At 39.6% G+C, this 20,125-nt stretch overlaps 1 protein-coding gene and 1 pseudogene across 2 annotated transcripts in view; one reads left to right on the forward strand and one right to left on the reverse strand.

The window, feature by feature from the left end:
* Window positions 1-20,125, reverse strand: part of NUP160 (nucleoporin 160) — a 53,588-nt gene that overhangs the window by 29,957 nt on the left and 3,506 nt on the right. For both annotated transcript variants that reach the window (XM_029207061.1, XM_029207062.1), the window contains exons 3-17: window positions 19,408-19,618; window positions 18,566-18,788; window positions 17,156-17,234; window positions 16,156-16,270; window positions 15,249-15,407; window positions 10,216-10,293; window positions 9,834-9,931; window positions 7,592-7,676; window positions 5,711-5,779; window positions 3,624-3,707; window positions 3,194-3,364; window positions 2,336-2,435; window positions 1,894-2,059; window positions 1,071-1,198; window positions 824-984 (exon numbers count right to left, since the gene is read on the reverse strand). In XM_029207061.1, the coding sequence (XP_029062894.1) occupies window positions 824-984; window positions 1,071-1,198; window positions 1,894-2,059; window positions 2,336-2,435; window positions 3,194-3,364; window positions 3,624-3,707; window positions 5,711-5,779; window positions 7,592-7,676; window positions 9,834-9,931; window positions 10,216-10,293; window positions 15,249-15,407; window positions 16,156-16,270; window positions 17,156-17,234; window positions 18,566-18,788; window positions 19,408-19,618 (1,927 nt within the window). The remainder of the gene's footprint in view (window positions 1-823; window positions 985-1,070; window positions 1,199-1,893; window positions 2,060-2,335; window positions 2,436-3,193; window positions 3,365-3,623; window positions 3,708-5,710; window positions 5,780-7,591; window positions 7,677-9,833; window positions 9,932-10,215; window positions 10,294-15,248; window positions 15,408-16,155; window positions 16,271-17,155; window positions 17,235-18,565; window positions 18,789-19,407; window positions 19,619-20,125) is intronic.
* LOC114886524 lies at window positions 9,174-10,131 on the forward strand (annotated as a pseudogene).

Below are 20,125 nucleotides of genomic sequence, written 5' to 3' on the forward strand. Positions count from 1 at the left end.
CCTGTTTCTCCTTGGTGTCCTAAACAAATCATCTTCCTAAATGTTTTTTCCTTATTTTTACCTGAAATTCTGCCATTAGCAACATATTTGAGTTAATAAATTCTGATTTAAAAAGTATAAGTATCCCTGGGAGCCCCAAAGGCCTTTCAGCTATTTACACATTTATACATTAACATGAATTAGATTGCTTCCTTGTCAGGTTCAGATGAGTGAGATAAATGGGACTTCTGATGGTGGGCAGAAAGGTAATTTTTGAACATAAAACATTCAGTAGGTGGGGAGAAGAGGGCAGTTGTATGGCAACAAGGGTCTGGTGGCCTAAGGAGAATAAAATGGAAAAGGATGCAGAGAATGGAGTTAGGAGGACCCCCAAAACAAACTCTATAATCTTAAAACTGCTTAGGGTAAATCCTGTACTGCAGAAATAGAGAAGTTCTTTTTCTTCTTCTTCCTCTCTCCTCCCCACTAAATGGTGCCCTGCTATCACATCCAAAATTGTACTAATAATACTACATTTTGGGAGAGCCACCCTAGGAAATTATCCCACCATTATATACACAAATTATCCCACCATTATATACACAAAGGTTAAGAGTAAAACAACCTGCTTCATATACGTTCTTAATCTGTAATTTTAGGTTATCATGTTTACTCATTCTTAATTCAACCTGTATTTACAGAGTACCTACTAAGGGCCAAGCATGGGGGATAGAGCAGTGAACAAAGACCGAAGTCTCCGTGCTCTCAGAGCTGACATTCTGCTATGTGCCTGTAGGTCAAGAAGGTTTCAGATGTTACACGCTTTCCCTCAAGTAGTACTTACTGCATCTCCTAGCCTCATCAGTAGCTGCTGTAAGATCAAGAGGTCTCGGCAGATGAGGAAGCGAGTACTGGCAATCTTACACACACTTCTGCACACAATACGCCCTGCTGTGCTACTACCATAGACCTGGGAAAGATTCATTCGAATATTCAAAGGCTGAGCTGTAATTAAAAAACAAAACAAAACAGTTAAATGTATCACTATTTTCTCTAAATCAGAGAGGTACATTTGTTGTTCTGTCATTTACCTGGATCGAATCCCTTTTCCATTTCCACTTCTGTTTCATAATCCATTTCCCGTATAAGAAGTCCAATGGCATGGGTTGGGTTCCTAATCTCTTGCAGTTTACTACAAATATCCTCCATCACACTGTCTCTATAAGGAAATTAGAAAACTCCTATTACTACCGAGAATATATGAGATAGACTCTATATGCCGTGTAAGCTAAATGCTCTATGAAACAGGAAAACCAGCCATATAATAATGGAGTAGAGATAATCACTCTGGTGTACAAGGTACTTTTACTCCATGTAGAAATTTTTCCCTCATTTTTTTTTGGAAATGACAGACAAAATGAATGTGAGAAAAATACTTTTATATTTTAGAATTTATAGCTCAGTTAATAGCCAGACCATAATTCATGAGTCTGTTTCCAAACCTGAATTCATGTATTAGATTTTCTGTTTAAAAGCTGAAATATCTACTGAGAATCATGGCAACTCACTTTAACTTTAAGCCTCTACTTTGTACACACTTGAGTGTACATTAAAAACCTGATTTGGGGGGGCTTCCCTAGTGGCGCAGTGGTTCAGAGTCCGCATGCCAATGCAGGGGACACGGTTTGTGCCCCGGTCCGGGAAGATCCCACATGCCGCGGAGCGGCTAGGCCCGTGAGCCATGGCCACTGAGCCTGCGCGTCTGGAGCCTGTGCTCCGCAACGGGAGAGGCCACAACAGTGAGAGGCCCGCGTACCACAAAACAAAAAACAAACCAAAAAAAACACCTGATTTTGGCACTGAGAATTGCTAAATTTCCATTAGGAAATGGACTTTACCCTAAATTCTCCTTACACATCAATAGCGATCAAATCTTCCAGAATCTGTTCTGCAGCCTTTTCTGGAGACTGTAGGTTGTAACAACTCATTTCCATCATTACTGACATATCCATAGTTACTGACTCTCCAATCAGCCGAAGGCATTTTATGAGACATACGACATCCCGAGCAACATCCACATCTATAAGCAAGAGAAAGTTGACATTCACATCTCAAGCCAATGAAGAGCTGCTAGCTAATATTATATTAAATTAAAATATTAATAATTAAATGCCAGGTATCTATCTGAGGTCTTAAAGATGTTTACCCCTCTTCAGTTTCCCCTAAAATATCTACAGTGTGGTAAACTGGCCAGGAAAGACCACAGTGGAAATCAATGTTTTCTGCATTCATTTGAAAGAAAGCATAGGGTTCATGGCGGAAAGGGCTTAAATACGGACATAACAATTACTATTACCATCAGATATGATTGTCTCATCCTCTGTCAAAAGATTCTCATCAGGTAGGAGATATAAATGATCCACAAAGGAGGAAGGCACAAGGAAAGACAGGTACCCCTGGAAATACAAATCTTCCAGTTACACTTTTTTTTCAGTGAATGTTTAAAGATAAAAAATATTTGAGACCTGAATCTTATCATGAGCTAACCCCAGACAAATCCAAATTAAGGGACACTCTACCAAACAACAGGCGTAGTCTTCAAAAAAATGTCATTGTCATGAAAGACAAAGAAAGGCTGACAACAGCTGGAGATTAAGCTAAAGAAACCTGACAACTAAATAAATGCAAGATCTTGGATTGGATCCCAGATCAAGAATAAAAATTGTAAGCACAACTGGTAAAATCTGAATATAAACTGTATAATATTAGATCAATATCAAACTGCCTGATCTTTAAATTGTGCTGTGGTAATATAAGAATACCCTTGTGCTTAAGATACGTGCTAAAATGTGTAAGGATTAAGGGGAATGATGTTTATAACTAACTCTCAAGTGGCTCAGGAAGAAAAAAACATATCTATAGAAAGAAAAAAGCAATGGAAGTTAAGGAACAGTGAATCTGGTTGAAGAGTATACAGAAGTTCTCTGTATTACTCTTGTAACTTTCAAATTAGAAATCACTTCAATACAAAACAAGATGCAAAAAAGTATAAATAATGCAGAAGAATATTTAAACAAAAATGAACTATAATTTTAGGACCCCCGTCCAACAAAAAACCCACCAAAATCCTAAAAGCTAACTACAATAGACACTACATTCTGAAAGACCCACTGAACAGTCTAAAGGAGTTCTTCTGTTATGTTTCTGCTCTTACTTTTTTCAGCAGGCACACCATGTTTGTGTGTGGATTCACATGTAGGGCAAGAGGATGAGAAAGGGCTTCTTGATACTGAAGACAGCAGGCATAGAACTTGCACCAAAATTCCTGTTGTAAATTTCGGAACTCTTCCTGGGAAAATTCATACTCTGTTACACTTCCTTGGAGCTGGCAACGGAAAAAAAAAAACTCTTGATACCATTTGGGATCTTTCTCCCCCCAAAACATAATTGTTTAATACCATTTTACTCAGCTATAGGCAAATGAATATCCCTTATGCATTACAGGCCATAGACTAATTAAAAGGTTTAGACATTTATAGTTCTTACTAACAAGGTCCAAGGAACAATTTGAACAATTTCTCAGTACCAATCTGCTCCATAGGGAGATGAAAGAAATTATCATTCTTTCTTTACCCAAACCTCACCTCACTTTCAACAGCTAAAGTAACTTCTTTCTTTAGTTCATTCCAGGAGAGATCTAAATTCCTGTCAGTTCCTCGACAGAAAATCTAAAAATAAAACAGACACAAGGAGACACTTTAGAGTATCACATAATACTAAAAACTGAATGAAAAATACTCCAGGTCAGAAGATACTGAGGTAATATACTATACAATAGAGACTGGACATGCCTGAAACACACATTTACTCTTAACATTGCGCAAATAATTTCTTTTTATAAACTGATTGATTGGCTGTGTTGGGTCCTTGTTGTTGCCCGTGGGCTTTCTCTGGTTGTGGTGAGTGGGGCTACTCTTTTTTGGGGTGCTCGGGCTTCTCATTGTGGTAGCTTCTCCTGTTGTGGAGCACGGGCTCTAGGCACATGGGCTTCAGTAGTGTGGTTTGCGGGCTCTAGAGCGCAGGCTCAGTAGTTGTGGCGCACGGGCTTAGTTGCTCCGCAGCATGTGGGACCTTCCCGGACCAGGGCTTGAACCCGTGTCCCCTGCATTGGCAGGCGGATTCTTACCCACTGCGCCATCAGGGAAGTCGTATGCAAATAACTTCTAATTGTGAAATCATAGCAACTTTGAAATAGTTTCTATAGTCCAGAATAAACTATAGAAGCTCATGAATCTGTAAGAATTATAATTGGGTACATCTGGATCATTACAAAAAGCAAAAGGAAACATAATGGCTATTGCTTAGCTGGAGGAAGATATAAGATGATGCCAAACATATACATCCTGACTGGCACAAAGGTGAGCTAGACTAGTGGTGGGGTAGGTCACTCTAATGGGAATAATTCTCCTAAGGCAAAGCTTGTGAGCAACGCCTTACTGATTATTCAATATCTCCGTGTGCAAGAGATACCATGAGAAATCATACATGTGATTACTGTTAATAAGAAGGGCTGATGAGATGAAAGAAATAATACCTTAGAAGAAAGTGACCATGTCATCTTGGAGTTTTATTAGAGAGAAAACAGAAAACATAGAATAGCCAGGTATTTAAGAATGTACCTAGAAGAAAAGTCAAGGATCTGGAAACCATATCACCTGAGAGAAAATTAAGGAACTGGGTATATTTTTACCCTGCAGAAGTAACATGGAAGGATTCTTAAAATATTTGAAGGGTTGCTTTATAGAAGAGACATGTTCTATGAAGTTCCCAAAGAAAGGTGCTACCTGAATGATGGGGGGTTAAATTTGATCCAATACTGGGATGAACTTTTTTTTTGGCCGTACTGCACGGCTTGTGGGATCTTAGTTCCCCGACCAGGGATTGAACTTGGGCCCGGGCAGTGAAAGCACCAAGTCCTAGCCACAGGACTGCCAGGGAATTCCCAGGGTTGAACTTTTAAGTGGCACAGTTTTGAACAGTAAGTCACAAAAGAGCTGGTGAGAGACTTGTCACTGGAGGCAGACACAACTAGAAGCTGAATAGCTGTCTGTCAGAGAAGCCTCAGAAGGTATTTCTGCTTTGTGTGGGAGGTCAGATCAGGAGATTCTAAGTAACTTTTCAATTCTATAAGTGATTATTCTATTTTAAATTCATGAAGCTAAGTAGCAATTTAAGGAAGCCTAAGTGACTTTAAAGTAAAGAATTCTTTTGGAAAAGGTTAAACATCTCTTAAACCATGTAACTTTGAAGCTTAGATTATTTTCTTGAACCTGAACCAAGTCAGACCTTCACTGTACTAACAAAAGGGTAAAAACAGTACCATCAAACCTACCCAAGAAAACTTCTTTCAAGCATAGAGGTTATATGCAGTGTAGTATGGTATATCTTTTTACAATAGTGTAGGTACAAGTTTCTCTTTTTACTACTGACATGCTTCACTAGTCATTGGGAAAGTGCCCTTAATCCTATCTCCCCGCCTGGACTCTTGCCATTTTTATGGAAAGAACATTTTAAAAAATTACAGTAGCATTTACAAACACATGTATATACAATTGCAAAACTATGGTATTAGTATATGCAAAACAACAAAATTAACAGTAATCATTAATTATATAATATTAGTAATAAAATAAGAGAGTCTTAAATGAACACTAAATATTTTCTCACTGACCTGTAAAGCTTTACATAAAGCTGCATTAATGAATCGCCCTGGTGTAAAAAGACTCTGCAAATACATCTCCTGTTAGAACATTGAAACAAGAATTAGTATCATTCTAAAAAAGATAAAGTTTGGAAAAATCTGAATGAACAGTTCAACACATTAAAACCAAAGGCTGCATTCCTATTACATGAATGTGGAAATTCTGCCCTTCAGCATTTGAGCAGTAGCAAGTGGCAGAGCAGTCATATATTTTCACACTGTGAAGCCTGCAGTGTCTGTGAGTCAACTAGATGTACTACACTGAGAATGCTGTGTTCCTCATGGTGCACTTCAATGGGTTCCACTGGAAAACACAGCTTGTCAAATGCCAATCTTAAATGCAAGAGTTGTATCTAGTTTATTAGTGACAAACGCTGGTTAAGAGAATAATTAAACTAAGGTGGTTTCTACACCATCCACAAAAGAACTCATTTTATGGTTTACATATAAAAGAAAAGGAATTGATAATGATAGGTATTATATGTAAAAAACAAACAAAAAAAACTGCAATAAGCTCTCACAAGTGGGGAAATGAAGTAGAGAGAACAAAATGGAAAGTCTCATACTGCCTATGGTCTCATTTTGACCAAATTTTATAAACCAGATTTGGCAATAAGTAGCAAACCTGGCTGACCTTCATTCAAGTTTCCTTCCTTCTACTGAGGTTCTAGGAGATATTTATAAAATGACCAAAATGGAGAAAAACAAGAATTTTAATAATTAGCATGTGATTTTGGCTTTTAGACAAAAGTTAAGTGCCAATAAACTCTTGGGATTAAAAATTTTGCAATATTCAATTTCAGATATTCAAAATGGGTTTTCCAATCCTACAAAGGGTCATTGTTTCAGACCCAGAGCCCATGATCTTTATCTCATTTTAATATTAATGCATCAACTGAAAGTTTTTCTTCCATTTATCTTGAGGATGTCCTTGAAAAACAGGGAAATTGGCCTGTTTTGCTACTGCATTACCTTTTTGTTTGTTTGTTTGTTTGTTTGTTTTGTGGTATGCGGGGCTCTCACTGTTGTGGCCTCTCCCGTTGCGGAGCACAGGCTCCGGACGCGCAGGCTCAGCGGCCATGGCTCACGGGCCCAGCCGCTCCGCGGCATGTGGGATCTTCCCGGACCAGGGCACGAACCCGTGTCCCCTGCATCGGCAGGCGGACTCTCAACCACTGCGCCACCAGGGAAGCCCTGCATTACCTTTTAAAGTTATGTTCGTCATAGCTTATACCTCTTATGTCTAGTTTTTATGCATATATTCACATGGCTAGTATAGTGGACACCTACTGTCTGTGCCTGCCTAGAATCCATTTCCCCTTCTTTTACTAACAAATCCCTTACCTTTCTCTGAAGAACCATTCCTCCCGTACCCATACCCAACTGACTTCACCCTCCACAATAGCAAGGCCCATGCTGGACATGTTTCTCATGCCAAGCCAGAATATTCTATTCCTTCTGATCAGAGTGACTATGCCAGGAATTAGCACATGACTAAAGCCAGGCCAGTGTCAACTCCAGGGCCTGGAACAGAAGTGCTCTTTCCCCTGGGGTTGCTAAGTTCACAGAAGGCAAGCTTGCTCAGAAAGCCTGCCGGACAATAAACCCAACAAGGAGGAAAGCAGAATTGAGACAAAGGAGAGATCAAGCCCTGAAGGCATTGTTTCAGCCATGGCTGAAACCAGGTAACTCTGAACTTCCAGCAGCACAAGCCAGTACATCCAGCTTAAGTCAGTTTGAGGTGGGTTTCTTTCATCTGCAGCTGAAAGAGTTCTGCTAATACAACTGGTTCTTCTCAAACTAATGATCAGGGTAAATCATCTCCTTACGTAAGACTGTAGCATTGCTTACTCTGGGGTCTTGATCATCTCTGATAATGATTTCTTCCTCTGGCAGAGGCTGCATAAAAACTGGATTCCACTGACCTGTAACATTACTACAGAGAGAAAAAGCCCATCAGTCTACATAAAGATGATGAATAAAATTGAAGCTTATGTTGTTGGCAGTATTTGGGCAGGGAGGGTCCCATCACTGAACCTCTGCAACTACTGCTTGATCAATTCTATTAAAAAAGTTTCCAAAAAAAGAAACACCTTCATAGCAGAGTCTGGACTATAGAAGTGCTCTTACTTGTTCTAATAGGCATCTTCCTGAAATTAAAACTCTAAACACAAATCTACAAATAGCTAACTTTCATTCTGCATTTACCATATGCTGCACATTATACTAGGTGCAATTCTAGATACTATTCATGTATACCTTACGATAACTCTTTGAAGGATACACTGCCCTCATTTTTAAGATGTCAAAAGTGAGGTTTAGGGTATCTCACAGCTAGTAAGTTGTACAACCAGGATTCAAACTCTCACCTGACCGCAGATTCTTTGCTTGAATGCCATCTATAAGGAGTACTCTCTATCTTCTGAGGTGTGGTTCAGGGTCAATCTGGGGGCAACCACTCCTAGAATCCTATTCTAGAATATAGGGTCATGAGAGACCCACTTGAGCTCAATTAGTTTACAGCTGACTCTTGAACGACATGGGGGGGGGTTACAGGTGTCGACCCTCTGTGCAGTCAAAAATCCATGTATAACTTATTCAAGCAACTGCAGATCAAACAGTACTGCAGTATTTACTACTGAAAACAATCCGTGTATTAAGCGGACCCCCCACAGTTCAAATCCATGTTGTTTGAGGGTCAACTGCAGTTCCAGAGATGTCAAACTATGTTCTAGGGAATCCTCCACAGGTGTTTCAGGGACTACACAAGTGTTTGATTCAAAATTTGTTTTTAAATGTATTTTGTAACTATTGAAAATGTTAAAATGAATATCATGTACATTAAAAATATCAGATATTCCAAATATATCTAATATTAGTTATCAACATGTTAAATTGTGTTATAATTTTATATTCATAAAATACTGGTTTTGTTATATATTGGAGTTCATTTATCTTTTTTGTGTGTGTGTGGTATGCGGGCCTCGAACTGTTGTGGCCTCTCCCGTTGCGGAGCACAGGCTCCGTACGCACAGGCTCAGCGGCTATGGTTCACGGGCCCAGCCGCTCCGCAGCATGTGGGATCTTCCCGGACCGGGGCACAAACCCGTGTCCCCTGCATCGGCAGGCGGACTCTCAACCACTGAGCCACCAGGGAAGCCCTGGAGTTCATTATCTTTTGGAAAAAAAAGGGATTCCTGCTTTAAAAAAAAGTTTGAGAGGCACTGTATTTGTCCAATCTACTTCTCATCTCATGAGGAAACTGAGACCCCAAAGGGGCTGCAGTGTCTTTTGGAAGTTGTGGGTATCAGAAATAGTCTTTGCACAGAAACAAAGAAAATGCACAGATTAGAAGCATTTGGGGCCTTTCTCGCTCCCTGGCCATCTTGGCAGCTGCTCTTGGTTGGGGGTGTCCTGCACCTCAGGCAAGAAGATGGTGCCCGCAAGGAAGACAAAAAAGTCGCTGGAGTCGATCAACTCTAGGCTCCAACTTGTTATGAAAAGTGGAAAGTATGTGCTCGGGTACAAGGAGACTTAGAAAATGATCAGACAAGGCAAAGTGAAACTGGTCATCCTTGCCAACAACTGCCCAGCCTTGGGGAAATCTGAAATAGAGTATTATGCCATGTATCCATCACTACAGTGGCAATAATACTGAACTGGGCACAATGTGTGGAAAATACTACAGAGTGTGCACACTGGCTATCACTGATCCAGGTGATTCTGATATCATTAGAAGCATGCCAGAACAGACTGGTGAAAAGTAAATCATGCACAACTTTTCTTTAATAAAACCAGCCAGAGCTTGTTTTAAATAAAAAAAGAAGTATTCTGGTTATGTGCTATCTCTCCCCCAAAAGATGGTATTTTCTTCACCTCATTCCAACTCTAAGAATACTTATTTTGTCCTAAAATCATAAGGTCGGAAATAACAAAAAATAAAAAAGAAGGTATGTCAGAAAATAGGCAAACCCGGGTCTGAATCCTTTAAATGCGAACATTTGACTTTTGTTCTACATAAAAAGCTCTCCTTCTTTTCTAAGTATGAATTTGCTTGGGGTAAGGTAGGATGACAGAGGTGAGGGACCCGTACTGTTCAAAGTTGATATATTTCACAACTGTTTGGTTCTCAGCATCATGCCACAAGACCCAGATATCCGTAGAGGTTAAGGCAAAGTCAATCAGTGTCTCCTAGAAGGAAATGTAGGGGGGAAACAAATAAACAAAAACTCTTGTTAAAACAAGAAAGAAAAGGTACTAAGTTATGGTGACTTAAACTTGTATTAGTAGGAGAGGTAAAAGCATGAAAACAAAAGACAGTACCACGTGAACTTGGTAAAATCCAAATGAAATTTTTTTGCATGAAGTTTCATTAAATATTCCATTTTAAGATTTCAATCCCATTACAACATAGTTAAGTTAGCCAATGTTTCTTTCCTGTACTTCTCTGATATGCAAAGGATGACTCAACCTACCTGAGAAGTGAATAGTGAGGAAATGTGATCTATGCTGTAGCGGTTATTCTCAACGCTTACCAACTGGAAAATGCAGAACTGTTAAAACACAAGTTGATAATTCAGTACTTGAAACAACCAACATGCTATGCTTCTATGCAAGACTTACCAGCATTCGGAAGCTAATTTTTTTTAAAAAGTATGGTAAAATACATGTAGACTTTACCATCTTAACTATTTTTAAGTGTACAGATTAGTAGTATTAAGTATATTCACATTGTTGTGCAACTGAACTCCAAAACTGTTTTTCATTTTTTCAGAACAGAAACCCTGTACTCATTAAATAACTCCCCATTCCCCCTCCCCACAGCCCCTGGCAACCAGCATTCTACTATGACCTTGACTGCTACATAATGGAATCTTAACAGCATTTGTCTTTTGGGGACTGTATTTTTACTTAGCATAACATCCTCAAGTCTCATCCATGTTGCAGCACGTGTCAGAATTTCCTTCCTGTGGGAGGGAGGGAGACGCAAGAGGGAAGAGATATGGGAACATATGTATATGTATAACTGATTCACTTTGTTATAAAGCAGAAACTAACACACCATTGTAAAGCACTTAAATACCCTACTTTAATTCTTTTGGGTATACACCCAGGAGTGGAATTGCTTGACCCTATGGAAATTCTATGACTAATTTTTTGGGAACTGCCATGTTGTTTCCCATGGTGGCTGCAGCATTTTATATTCCCACCAGTAATGCACAAGGGCTCCAATGTCTCCACATCCCCTCCAACACTTGGCATTTCTGTTTTTTTCCCCCACAGTAGCTATCCTTTTGGGTATGAGGTGGTATCTCACTATGGTGAGAAATCTATTTTTAAGTTTATATTTTTACCAAAGTGCCAAAATTAATTTAAAACATACACACAATACAAATCAACTCTAGTCAATCTTCACTAAAAATAAAACCCTATAAAATAATTCATGTTTAGTATTTAACTCTGTTGCTGAAACAAAAAATGTCAAACTCAAAAATAATATTTGATGGACAATACTTTAATTTTTTGATAAAGAAAGTGTATTATAAACTGATAAGAGTGATGAAGATTCTATCCTTATAACACAAGCAACTGTTCACAAGGAAGTACTAAAAGAAAAATATACAGTGAGAGTCCTTTTGAGAGAAAAATAGGAGTGTATGAAATATGAGAAATATATGTAATGATCATATTCATTCTAGCCTAGAGCTGTATTTACAAGCTGCATATTTCAACCCATTAGTGGGACATGAATCAAATTTAGGAGGTCTCAACCAGCATTAAAAAAAAAAAGAAAAAGAAACAAAGTATCAGAGTTTATCAGTTCATCACTCATGGTAAAGGTAAACATGTTTCATGAAAACTATTTTCTGTTACATGCCCATCATCACCACATATGCATATACTACGTAGCAATGCAAAATATTGTAGATTCTAGCCAAAAAGTTGGAAAAATGCTGGTCTAGTGCAGTGCTTCTCAAACTATCTGTGGAAAGGAACAGTGTTTTTTTTTTTCTTTAATTTCTAATCTGTTCCAGACTGATACTTTTATGAAATACAGAAACCTTGAATGTCTGTGGCAATGTCACTATAAAAGCTTCTAATGCATTCTCTCACTTTCTGATTTTATCTATCTTACTGCAATCCAGTAACAAATAATTTGTGGCCCAGGACCATTCCACAGACCACACCATAGGTCTACAGGACTTCTGTTTGAGATTTTTATTAGTGTCCTAGATGGAAATACAGACGGCATATTTATAACACTGAGAACATGATGCTGGAAATGATTAAATTAATGCACTTATTAACATAATTAGAACCCAAAGAACGAAAAGAAAACCAAGAAGAAACAAATGAAATTAACAGGAATGGGTGTAGGGCTTGCCTGGTGGCGCAGTGGTTAAGAATCCGCCTGCTGATGCAAGGGACATGGGTTCAAGTCCTGGTCCCAGAAGATCCCACATACCACGGAGCAACTAAGCCCGTGCACCACAGCTACTGAGCCTGCGTTCTAGAGCCCGTGAGCCACAACTACTGAAGCCCGCGAACCTAGAGCCCGTGCTCCACAACAAGAGAAGTCACCACAATGAGAAGCCCACGTACCACAATGAAGAGTAGCCCCGCTCACCACAACTAGAGAAAGCCTGCGCACAGCAACGAAGGCCCAACACAGCCAAACATAAATAAATAAATAAATTTAATAAAAAAAAATTGGAATGGGTGTAAAATATTACAGAGATTAAAAATAAAACCTTCAAATGTGTAGATTAGGGAGAAAAAAACATGCTGAAGAGCAGTTTTTGTTCAAAAGAAGAAGGGAAAAAAAAAAGACCTCAACTTCATTATACTCTGAATAGGCACAACAGTGTTACATGGCTGCTAAAAGTATATCTGATTTTAGGCTTCATTAATAGAACCATAATGCTCAAACCAAAGGAGGTAATAGCTCAGCTCAGTTTGATACCACTCCTAAAATAGCATATTCAATCTCAGACTAATGTTTAGAGCAGTGGTTCTCAAAATATGGTCCATAGATTCCTAGAGGTCCGATTCCTAGAGGTCCCTAAGACTGTTTCAGGGGATTAGCGAGGTCAAAACACTTTTCATAATAATACTACATCATTTGCCCTTTTCACTGTGTTAATATTTGCACTGATAATGCAAAAGCAACAGTAGGTAAAATTATTGGTGTCAATGTGAATCAAGGCTGTGGTACCAAACTGAATACTCTTTCATTAATAAAACACTCAACAAGCTAGGAATAGAAAGTAACTTCCTCAACGCGATAAAGGGCATTATGAGAAACTCAGATAACATCACACTCAATGGTGAAAGACTAAAAACTTTCTCTCTTAAATCAGGAATAAGACAACTCTTGTCCCTTCTATTCAACATTGTGCTGGAGGGTCTATCCAAGGCAATTTAAGGGAAAAAAAAAAAAGGCACCCAGATCGGAAAGGAAGCAGTAAAACTATCTTTATTTGCAGATGATATTGTCCTGTAAATAGAAAGTCCCAAAAATTCCACTATAACACTACTAAAACTAGTAAGAGTTCAGTAGGGTTACAGGATACAAGATTGATATAAAAAAACGAATTGTATTTCTATAAACCTGCAATGAGCAATCTGAAATGAAATTAAGAAGATAATTTCATTTACAATAGTATCAAAAGGAATAAAATATATACAAATAAACTGATTAAAGAAACCCTGCAAAACTTAATACTATGAAAATTATAAAACATTGCTAAAAAAGTTAAATACAATCTAAATAAATGGAAAAGCATACCATGTTCATGAACCAAAAGCCTTAATATTGCCAATTCTTTCCAATATGATCTACAGAGTCAACAAACCTCTATCAGAATCGGTGAATAATAAATATATACATTGGTCTCTGGTTCTGCCTCCTGACACTGAGCTCCTAAAACTCCTGCAATCTCCTGAGTGATAGAGGTGCTAGGAGCATCTTTTGTTCTAATATTTGATCTTTGACCCTGGTTCCCGACACAGAGCTCCTAAATTCCTTGGAATATCCTGGGTTATGGGAACACTTTTTGTTCTAATGAGGTGACTCCTGGATAGCTTCAGGATGGGAGCTAGTCACCAGAAAGACCAAGTCTAATTAAAAGCTTGAAACTTTCAGCCCTAACTCCCATCCTCTGGAAAGTGAAGAAAGGCTAGAAATTGAATTAGTAACCCATCATGCCTATGTGATGAAGCCTCCTTAAAAATTCTTAAGGTATGGGATTTGGAGAGCTTCCAGGTTGGTGAACACATCCATGTGTTGGGAGGGTGGTGCACCTCAATACCATGAGACCCTTCTGGACCTTGCCCTACATACCTCTTCATCATTTATCACCCAATAAACTAGTAAATGTAAGTGAGTGTTTCCCTGAATTATGTGGGTCATTCTAACAAATTATGAGCCCAAGGAGGGGATTGCAGAATGAATCAAGAACCCAAGAATGTAGAAGAGTTTTCATATTTGGGAGTAGCCTGGCTTACGGTGAGGCGTATGAGTAGGGTGAGAGGGTGTCCACATATATGGAAGGTCTGAGGCAGGGTGAAAACTCAAGCAGGGTGAGGAGTGTCCACAGAGAGTGGCAGCCTGCACTGGGGACTAGAGCCCAAGTAGGTGAGAAGGGTGTCCACTGCATGGGGGAGGGTGGACTAGTACAGAGCGTCAGGGCCTAAGTAGGGTGAGGAGGGCATCCATGTGGAAGGGCAACCTGGAGTGGGATATCAGAGCCCAATAGGAGTGAGGAGGGCACCAAGCAGAGCAGCAGCCAGCACGGGGAATCAGGGCTCCGGCAGAGTGAGGACAAACCCTACCTCACTGGAATGTTATTAGGATTAAATGGATGATATGTGCAGTGTGAGTAATAAGCACAGTCCAAGCGTTTGCTATTAATGTTCATAAAGGGCCTGGCAACATGCCAAACACACAATACCCAACAAGCGGCTGTTTATTTATTTATTTGGCCACGCAGCTTGCGGGATCTTAGTTCCCCTTTGAACCCAGGCCCCTGGCATTGGACGCTCAGAGGCCTAACCACTGGAATGGCAGGGAATTCCCGTGGCTGTTTATTATATGATTATACTATTGTATTGTATCCTAAATACCTCACTGACATACAATAGCTAGCGATTAGATGATGAGCAAAATTATTTCTAAAAATTAACTTCCCCTGTACCTCTTAATAACACCTACATCCCTTTCACAACTCCATTTTTTCATCCAGACTTTCAAATTGGCTCTTTCTTGCTTAGTTTTGGTTAACTTTTCCTTCCATATTCCTTTAAACTCTCTACTCCCTTTCATCCTGACTTTTCCTTCAAGATCTTTTAATTCACATATTAGCACAAAACCTACCATCTCCGTGGAAACAACACAAGATACATCTAGGTTGGTGTGAAAAGCTTAGATAGACTCAATGAGTCTATAGCTACTTCCCCATATCAGTATATACAGAATAACTTGATACGTGTCTTATTTGTTTCATACCTGTCCTCGCTTTGGTGCATGCATGTATATCCCTAGGCAGACTCCCAGGGTAGGGGAATAGGCAAATCGTAATTTGTGTCCAGTCCCAGCAGTGAGCCGAAGATCTTTATTCACAGGGACATACTCTAGCATGTCAGCTACCATCAGGCACATTTGCTCCTGCCCAAGAAAACATTTAGTAAGTAGTATTAAAGAATATTCAGGAAGAAAAACAAACTCCTTCCCTTTTTAAAGAATGCACATTCATTACATCTAGCACTGTATCTAATTCATCTGAAGGGCCCTAAGGGTTCTTTTTTAAAGGGCTGAGATGAAAGTATCTCTTTAGTCTGATAGATAAAATCATCAGCTGTTTTGTTGGCGAATGTTGAAAACTATTTTACCAACTTGCATTTTAAAAATACATTTGTTGGGCTTCCCTGGTGGCGCAGTGGTTGAGAGTCCGCCTGCCGATGCAGGCGAAACGGGTTCGTGCCCCAGTCCGGGAAAATCCCACATGCCGCAGAGCAGCTGGGCCTGTGAGCCATGGCCGCTGAGCCTGCGCGTCCGGAGCCTGTGCTCCGCAAGGGGAGAGGCCACAACAGTGAGAGGCCCGCGTACCACAAAAAATAAATAAATAAATAAATAAAATAAAGAAAGATAAAAATACATTTGTTTCGAAGTGAAGAGTATACTCTGTACCACTTCAATGTTTCTGTAGGACTCATAATTTTCAAAATAAAAATACAAAAAGTTAGGGGAGAAATGTATGAAAAATAAAGCTAAATGAAACTGTCTGAATCTGGAAATGCCCCATAATTTCCAAACTAAGAGATCTGATCATATTATGAGAAGCAAAATTTACTTCAATTCCCCTTCAATTTGCAATCCTATTTTAACTTGCAGTAACTATAAATGTAGCATTTACCTTATAAGACCACATTCGTAGTTTATGATCCTGACATAGAGCAAAGATGAAGGCATCGTTCTTGACACAATGAACAGCAAGACTCAGGGGACGATCTGAAGGCCCCTGATCACCTCTGAAAACATAAGGCCAAGTTTTAGAGTTTTATTGTTGCAAATTACCTGATCATTAGAATTTGCAATTTAAGAGATAAAATAAAATTATAAATGCACACTCTTAACAAAAGGAAAAGAGTTTATAGGCTGGTATAAGATGACTACATTTTCTGGGCTTCCCTGGTGGCGCAGTGGTTAAGAATCTGCCTGCCAATGCAGGGGGACATGGGTTTGAGCCCTGGTCTGGGAAGATCCCACATGCCACGGAGCAACTAAGCCTGTGTGCCACAACTACTGAGCCTGTGCTCTAGAGCCTGCGTGCCACAACTACTGAGCCCACGCGCCACAACTACTGAAGCCCACGTGCCTAGAAGTGTGCTCTGCAACAAGAGAAGCCACTGCAATGAGAAGCCCGTGCACCGCAACGAAGAGTAGCCCCCGCTCGCCGCAGCCAGTGAAAGCCCGCGTGTGGCGACGAAGACCCAACGCAGCCAAAAATAAATTAATTTTAAAAAAAAGATAACTACATTTTCTATTTGATTTATATCCATTATTCTGATAAATTTTAAAAAGCTCTAGATATCAATGGAATACTGTTCTAACCATCAAACTTTCTACTTCTAATATTACACAAAATTGGATTTGGTAAGTCAGGGCAGAGCACTGAACTGGATATTGTGAGAGGTATAGTAAGCCAGTTTCTGTTGTCAAAGTGTCAAGTCCCAAATGAAGTGGGCTCTGGAGTGCAGCTCTTCTCAGACGGAATGTAACGTTGTGTAGACCCTTCTCCTTTCCAGTATAATGTTTATTTGCCTTGGAGTCAGACTGGAAGTACTAACAGGTGTTGACCAGGGCAAAAGATTAAGTTCTTGGGCCCTATGATTTACTGACCAGAGACCACTCACCTGATAACTGTTGGCATCCAGCCTATAAGCAATCGTTGCATTACTGAACTCTGTTTCAGCTCCACAACTGACACCATCCCTACAAGATTGAAAATAGACCAATGGTATCCAAGGCATCTCTTGATCATACTTAGTGAAGCCCAAAGGCAAGAAGGATGCAACCATGAACAAGGAATTTATAACAGGTGACAGGCTTCTACATTTCTACACTAAGAAGTCTTAGGCTGTACCTTTCCACATACACCATACCTAAAATATTTTGAATCATTATGGGAACAATAACAGCATTTTTATATTCCTAGGGGAAATTTTTGCCATTTACAAGCAGTAACCCATATTGCTGCTCAGAAGCAGCACTTCATTCTTTCCAAAAGAAACACCGAGTACCTTTCATGTGCTAGGCACAGTTCTAGATGCTAGAGATACAGCAGTAAATAGAACAAATTAAAACACTCCTGTCCTCATGGAACTTACATTCCATTGGCAGGAAAGGAGAAGCAGAGACAGTTAACAAATTAAGTAGAATGTAAAGAGTGGAGAAAAATAAAACATAGAAAGGGTATAGTGAACAGGGATGGGGTGCATGTGTACAACTGTGTTATTGTTAAAATTGTGTTACAATTTTAAAAAGGTGGTCAGGTCACTCACTGAGGTGACACTGAGTAAGAACCTAAAGGAGTTGAGGGAATGAGCCACACTGGTAGCTGGGGAGACTAGCCCCGCCAAAGCCCTGAGCTAGGTGTACCTGGTATGTTCAAGGAATTGCAAGAAGGCATGTGGCCGGTTCAGAGGAGGGGGGAAAGAATGAGATGATGAGATTAGAGAGGCAGTGGGGTGTCACAGTAAGGACTTTGGGTTTATTCAGAGTGAGATGAAGAACAGCCCCGATCCGAGGGCTTTGAGTAGTGGAATGACATGACTCACCCTGGGTTTTAAAATGTATCGGTCTTCCTGAGAAGTTTCTGCTGAGGGGTAAGGACAGATCTGGGGAGCTATTTAGGAAGCAAATGCAATAATCCAAGTAAGAGGAGTGGTGACTTGGAGCAGGGTATCAGCACTGAGCTTCCTTGTTTCAGGTAACTTATTTTAGTTACAATACCACAAAGTGAAGGTAGAAAACCAGTCAACTCATGTCTACTAAAGGCCTTAGAATAGGTCACCTTACAGTTACCTGTTTTCCCATACTCCAGTAAGCTGGACAGTTCCTCGTTCACTATATAAAATCCCGCCCTCTTAGGAAAAAAACAGTAAAGCATTAGGGAGTCATAATGCAAGCAATAATGAATGATCATCTTAGGGTAGTATGGAAGCAATTCCTGCATTGGATGATGGCCTTGGACTTCTAACATCTGTTTTAATGCCAGTATTCCTTTGTTTAAAATTAAATTCATGCTCAGTTCCTGTTCTTACCAGGTACGTCATGAGGAGGTAGTTTAAGAACAAAGATTCCCCCAGAGGCAGATGGTACAGCAAACAGAGCCTCCCCGTCATTGCTAAGCCAGGCTGCCGAGGTGGTAGAATTAGGGGAGAGTCCAGGTACTGTTGGAATTAACTGATAGTTGCAAGGATCCCTGAAGTCAACTTTTCCAATGTCAGTGAATATTGACTGCATCTGACTTTCAATTACCAACTCCTGTGGAGTAATTAAAAAGAAAAATCTGTTAAACCAAAATAAACTGGATTTTGCTCAGTTCCTTCCAATCGTTATCAGTTTTTAAAGTAAAAAATTGTTGAGCTTAAAAAGAAAGCTATTTTTTCTTTTTTTAAAATCATGGCTCTCCACTTTATTTATTTTTTTTAATTTTTATTTTTGGCTGGGCCGCAGGGCTTGCGGGATCTTAGTTCCCCAACCAGGGATCGAACCTGCACCCTCGGCAATGGAAGTGTGGAGTCCTAACCACTGGACCACCAGGGAATTCCCAGAAAGCTATTCTTTTTTTGGCTGCACCACATGGCATGCAGGATCTTAGTTCCCAGACCAGGGATGGAACCCGTGCCCCCTGAAGTGGAAGCATGGAATCTTAACCACTGGACTGCCAGGGAAGTCCCCAAAGCTACTCTTTTTAATGAAACTATTTTTGCAGCTTAAAATGTGTGTGATCATTTTAAATAGTAACTATGATAGTATGCTTGGTTAGGGCCAGCAAAGAATCCAAATATTCTTCAATTCCAAAGGACATTGCTCTATTACTAAATTTGTGACAGTCAGAGTAACTTTGGGAATTAAAGGATATTATACTTAACCAACTTACACTCCTATACATCCGGGAAGGGTGTGGTAAAAGTAACCTGTGCACTGTTTGATTGGTTAATATCAAGATTGTCACATGATTCTGAGTCTCAGAGACATGAACCCCTCCGGGTAAGAGGATGCAATTTTGGAATTTGAGGCGAACTGCATTATTTAACAGATTTATGTCCAGTGACTCTTCCACCAGCTCCAATGTATCTCCAGAGGTCTTCCTATTAAAGTGAAGAGACATTTGTTAAAAAAAAAGTTTATGCTTTTCTTTCTGATTGTTGCATTGAAATGTATGGCAATAATTTCCAGGTGAACTCTCCCAATTTGAAAATTTTGGATAAACAAACTCAGACCAATTTTGACATTCCAAACCACCACATTATATAATCTACAAAACACAGCACTGTATAAAATTCAAATCTTATTATATGATTCTCTGTTAAATGGAGGCATTTCCAAACTTCATAGTCCATTTTTTAAAAACAATATTCAAAGCAATTAAACTCCACTATAATGAAAATTCACACCACACACCCTCATTACTTATAGTGCAATGTGGCCTCTACATATGTTACTACAGGGTCAAACTACAGTGACCTTATAAATGTGGGTATTTCCCCTTCTATAGCTTCCTCCTACTAGGATGCAGGGAAGACTCTTCTTGAGGCACAACTCTGCCATGTGGTAGCTTTGGAACCATAGAAAGCACTATTCTGGGAATGCCCTAA

The sequence above is a fragment of the Monodon monoceros genome, unplaced genomic scaffold (assembly GCF_005190385.1).
Source record: "Monodon monoceros isolate NGI ecotype Baffin Bay Population unplaced genomic scaffold, NGI_Narwhal_1 Super_Scaffold_7, whole genome shotgun sequence".
Classification (NCBI taxonomy): domain Eukaryota; kingdom Metazoa; phylum Chordata; class Mammalia; order Artiodactyla; family Monodontidae; genus Monodon; species Monodon monoceros.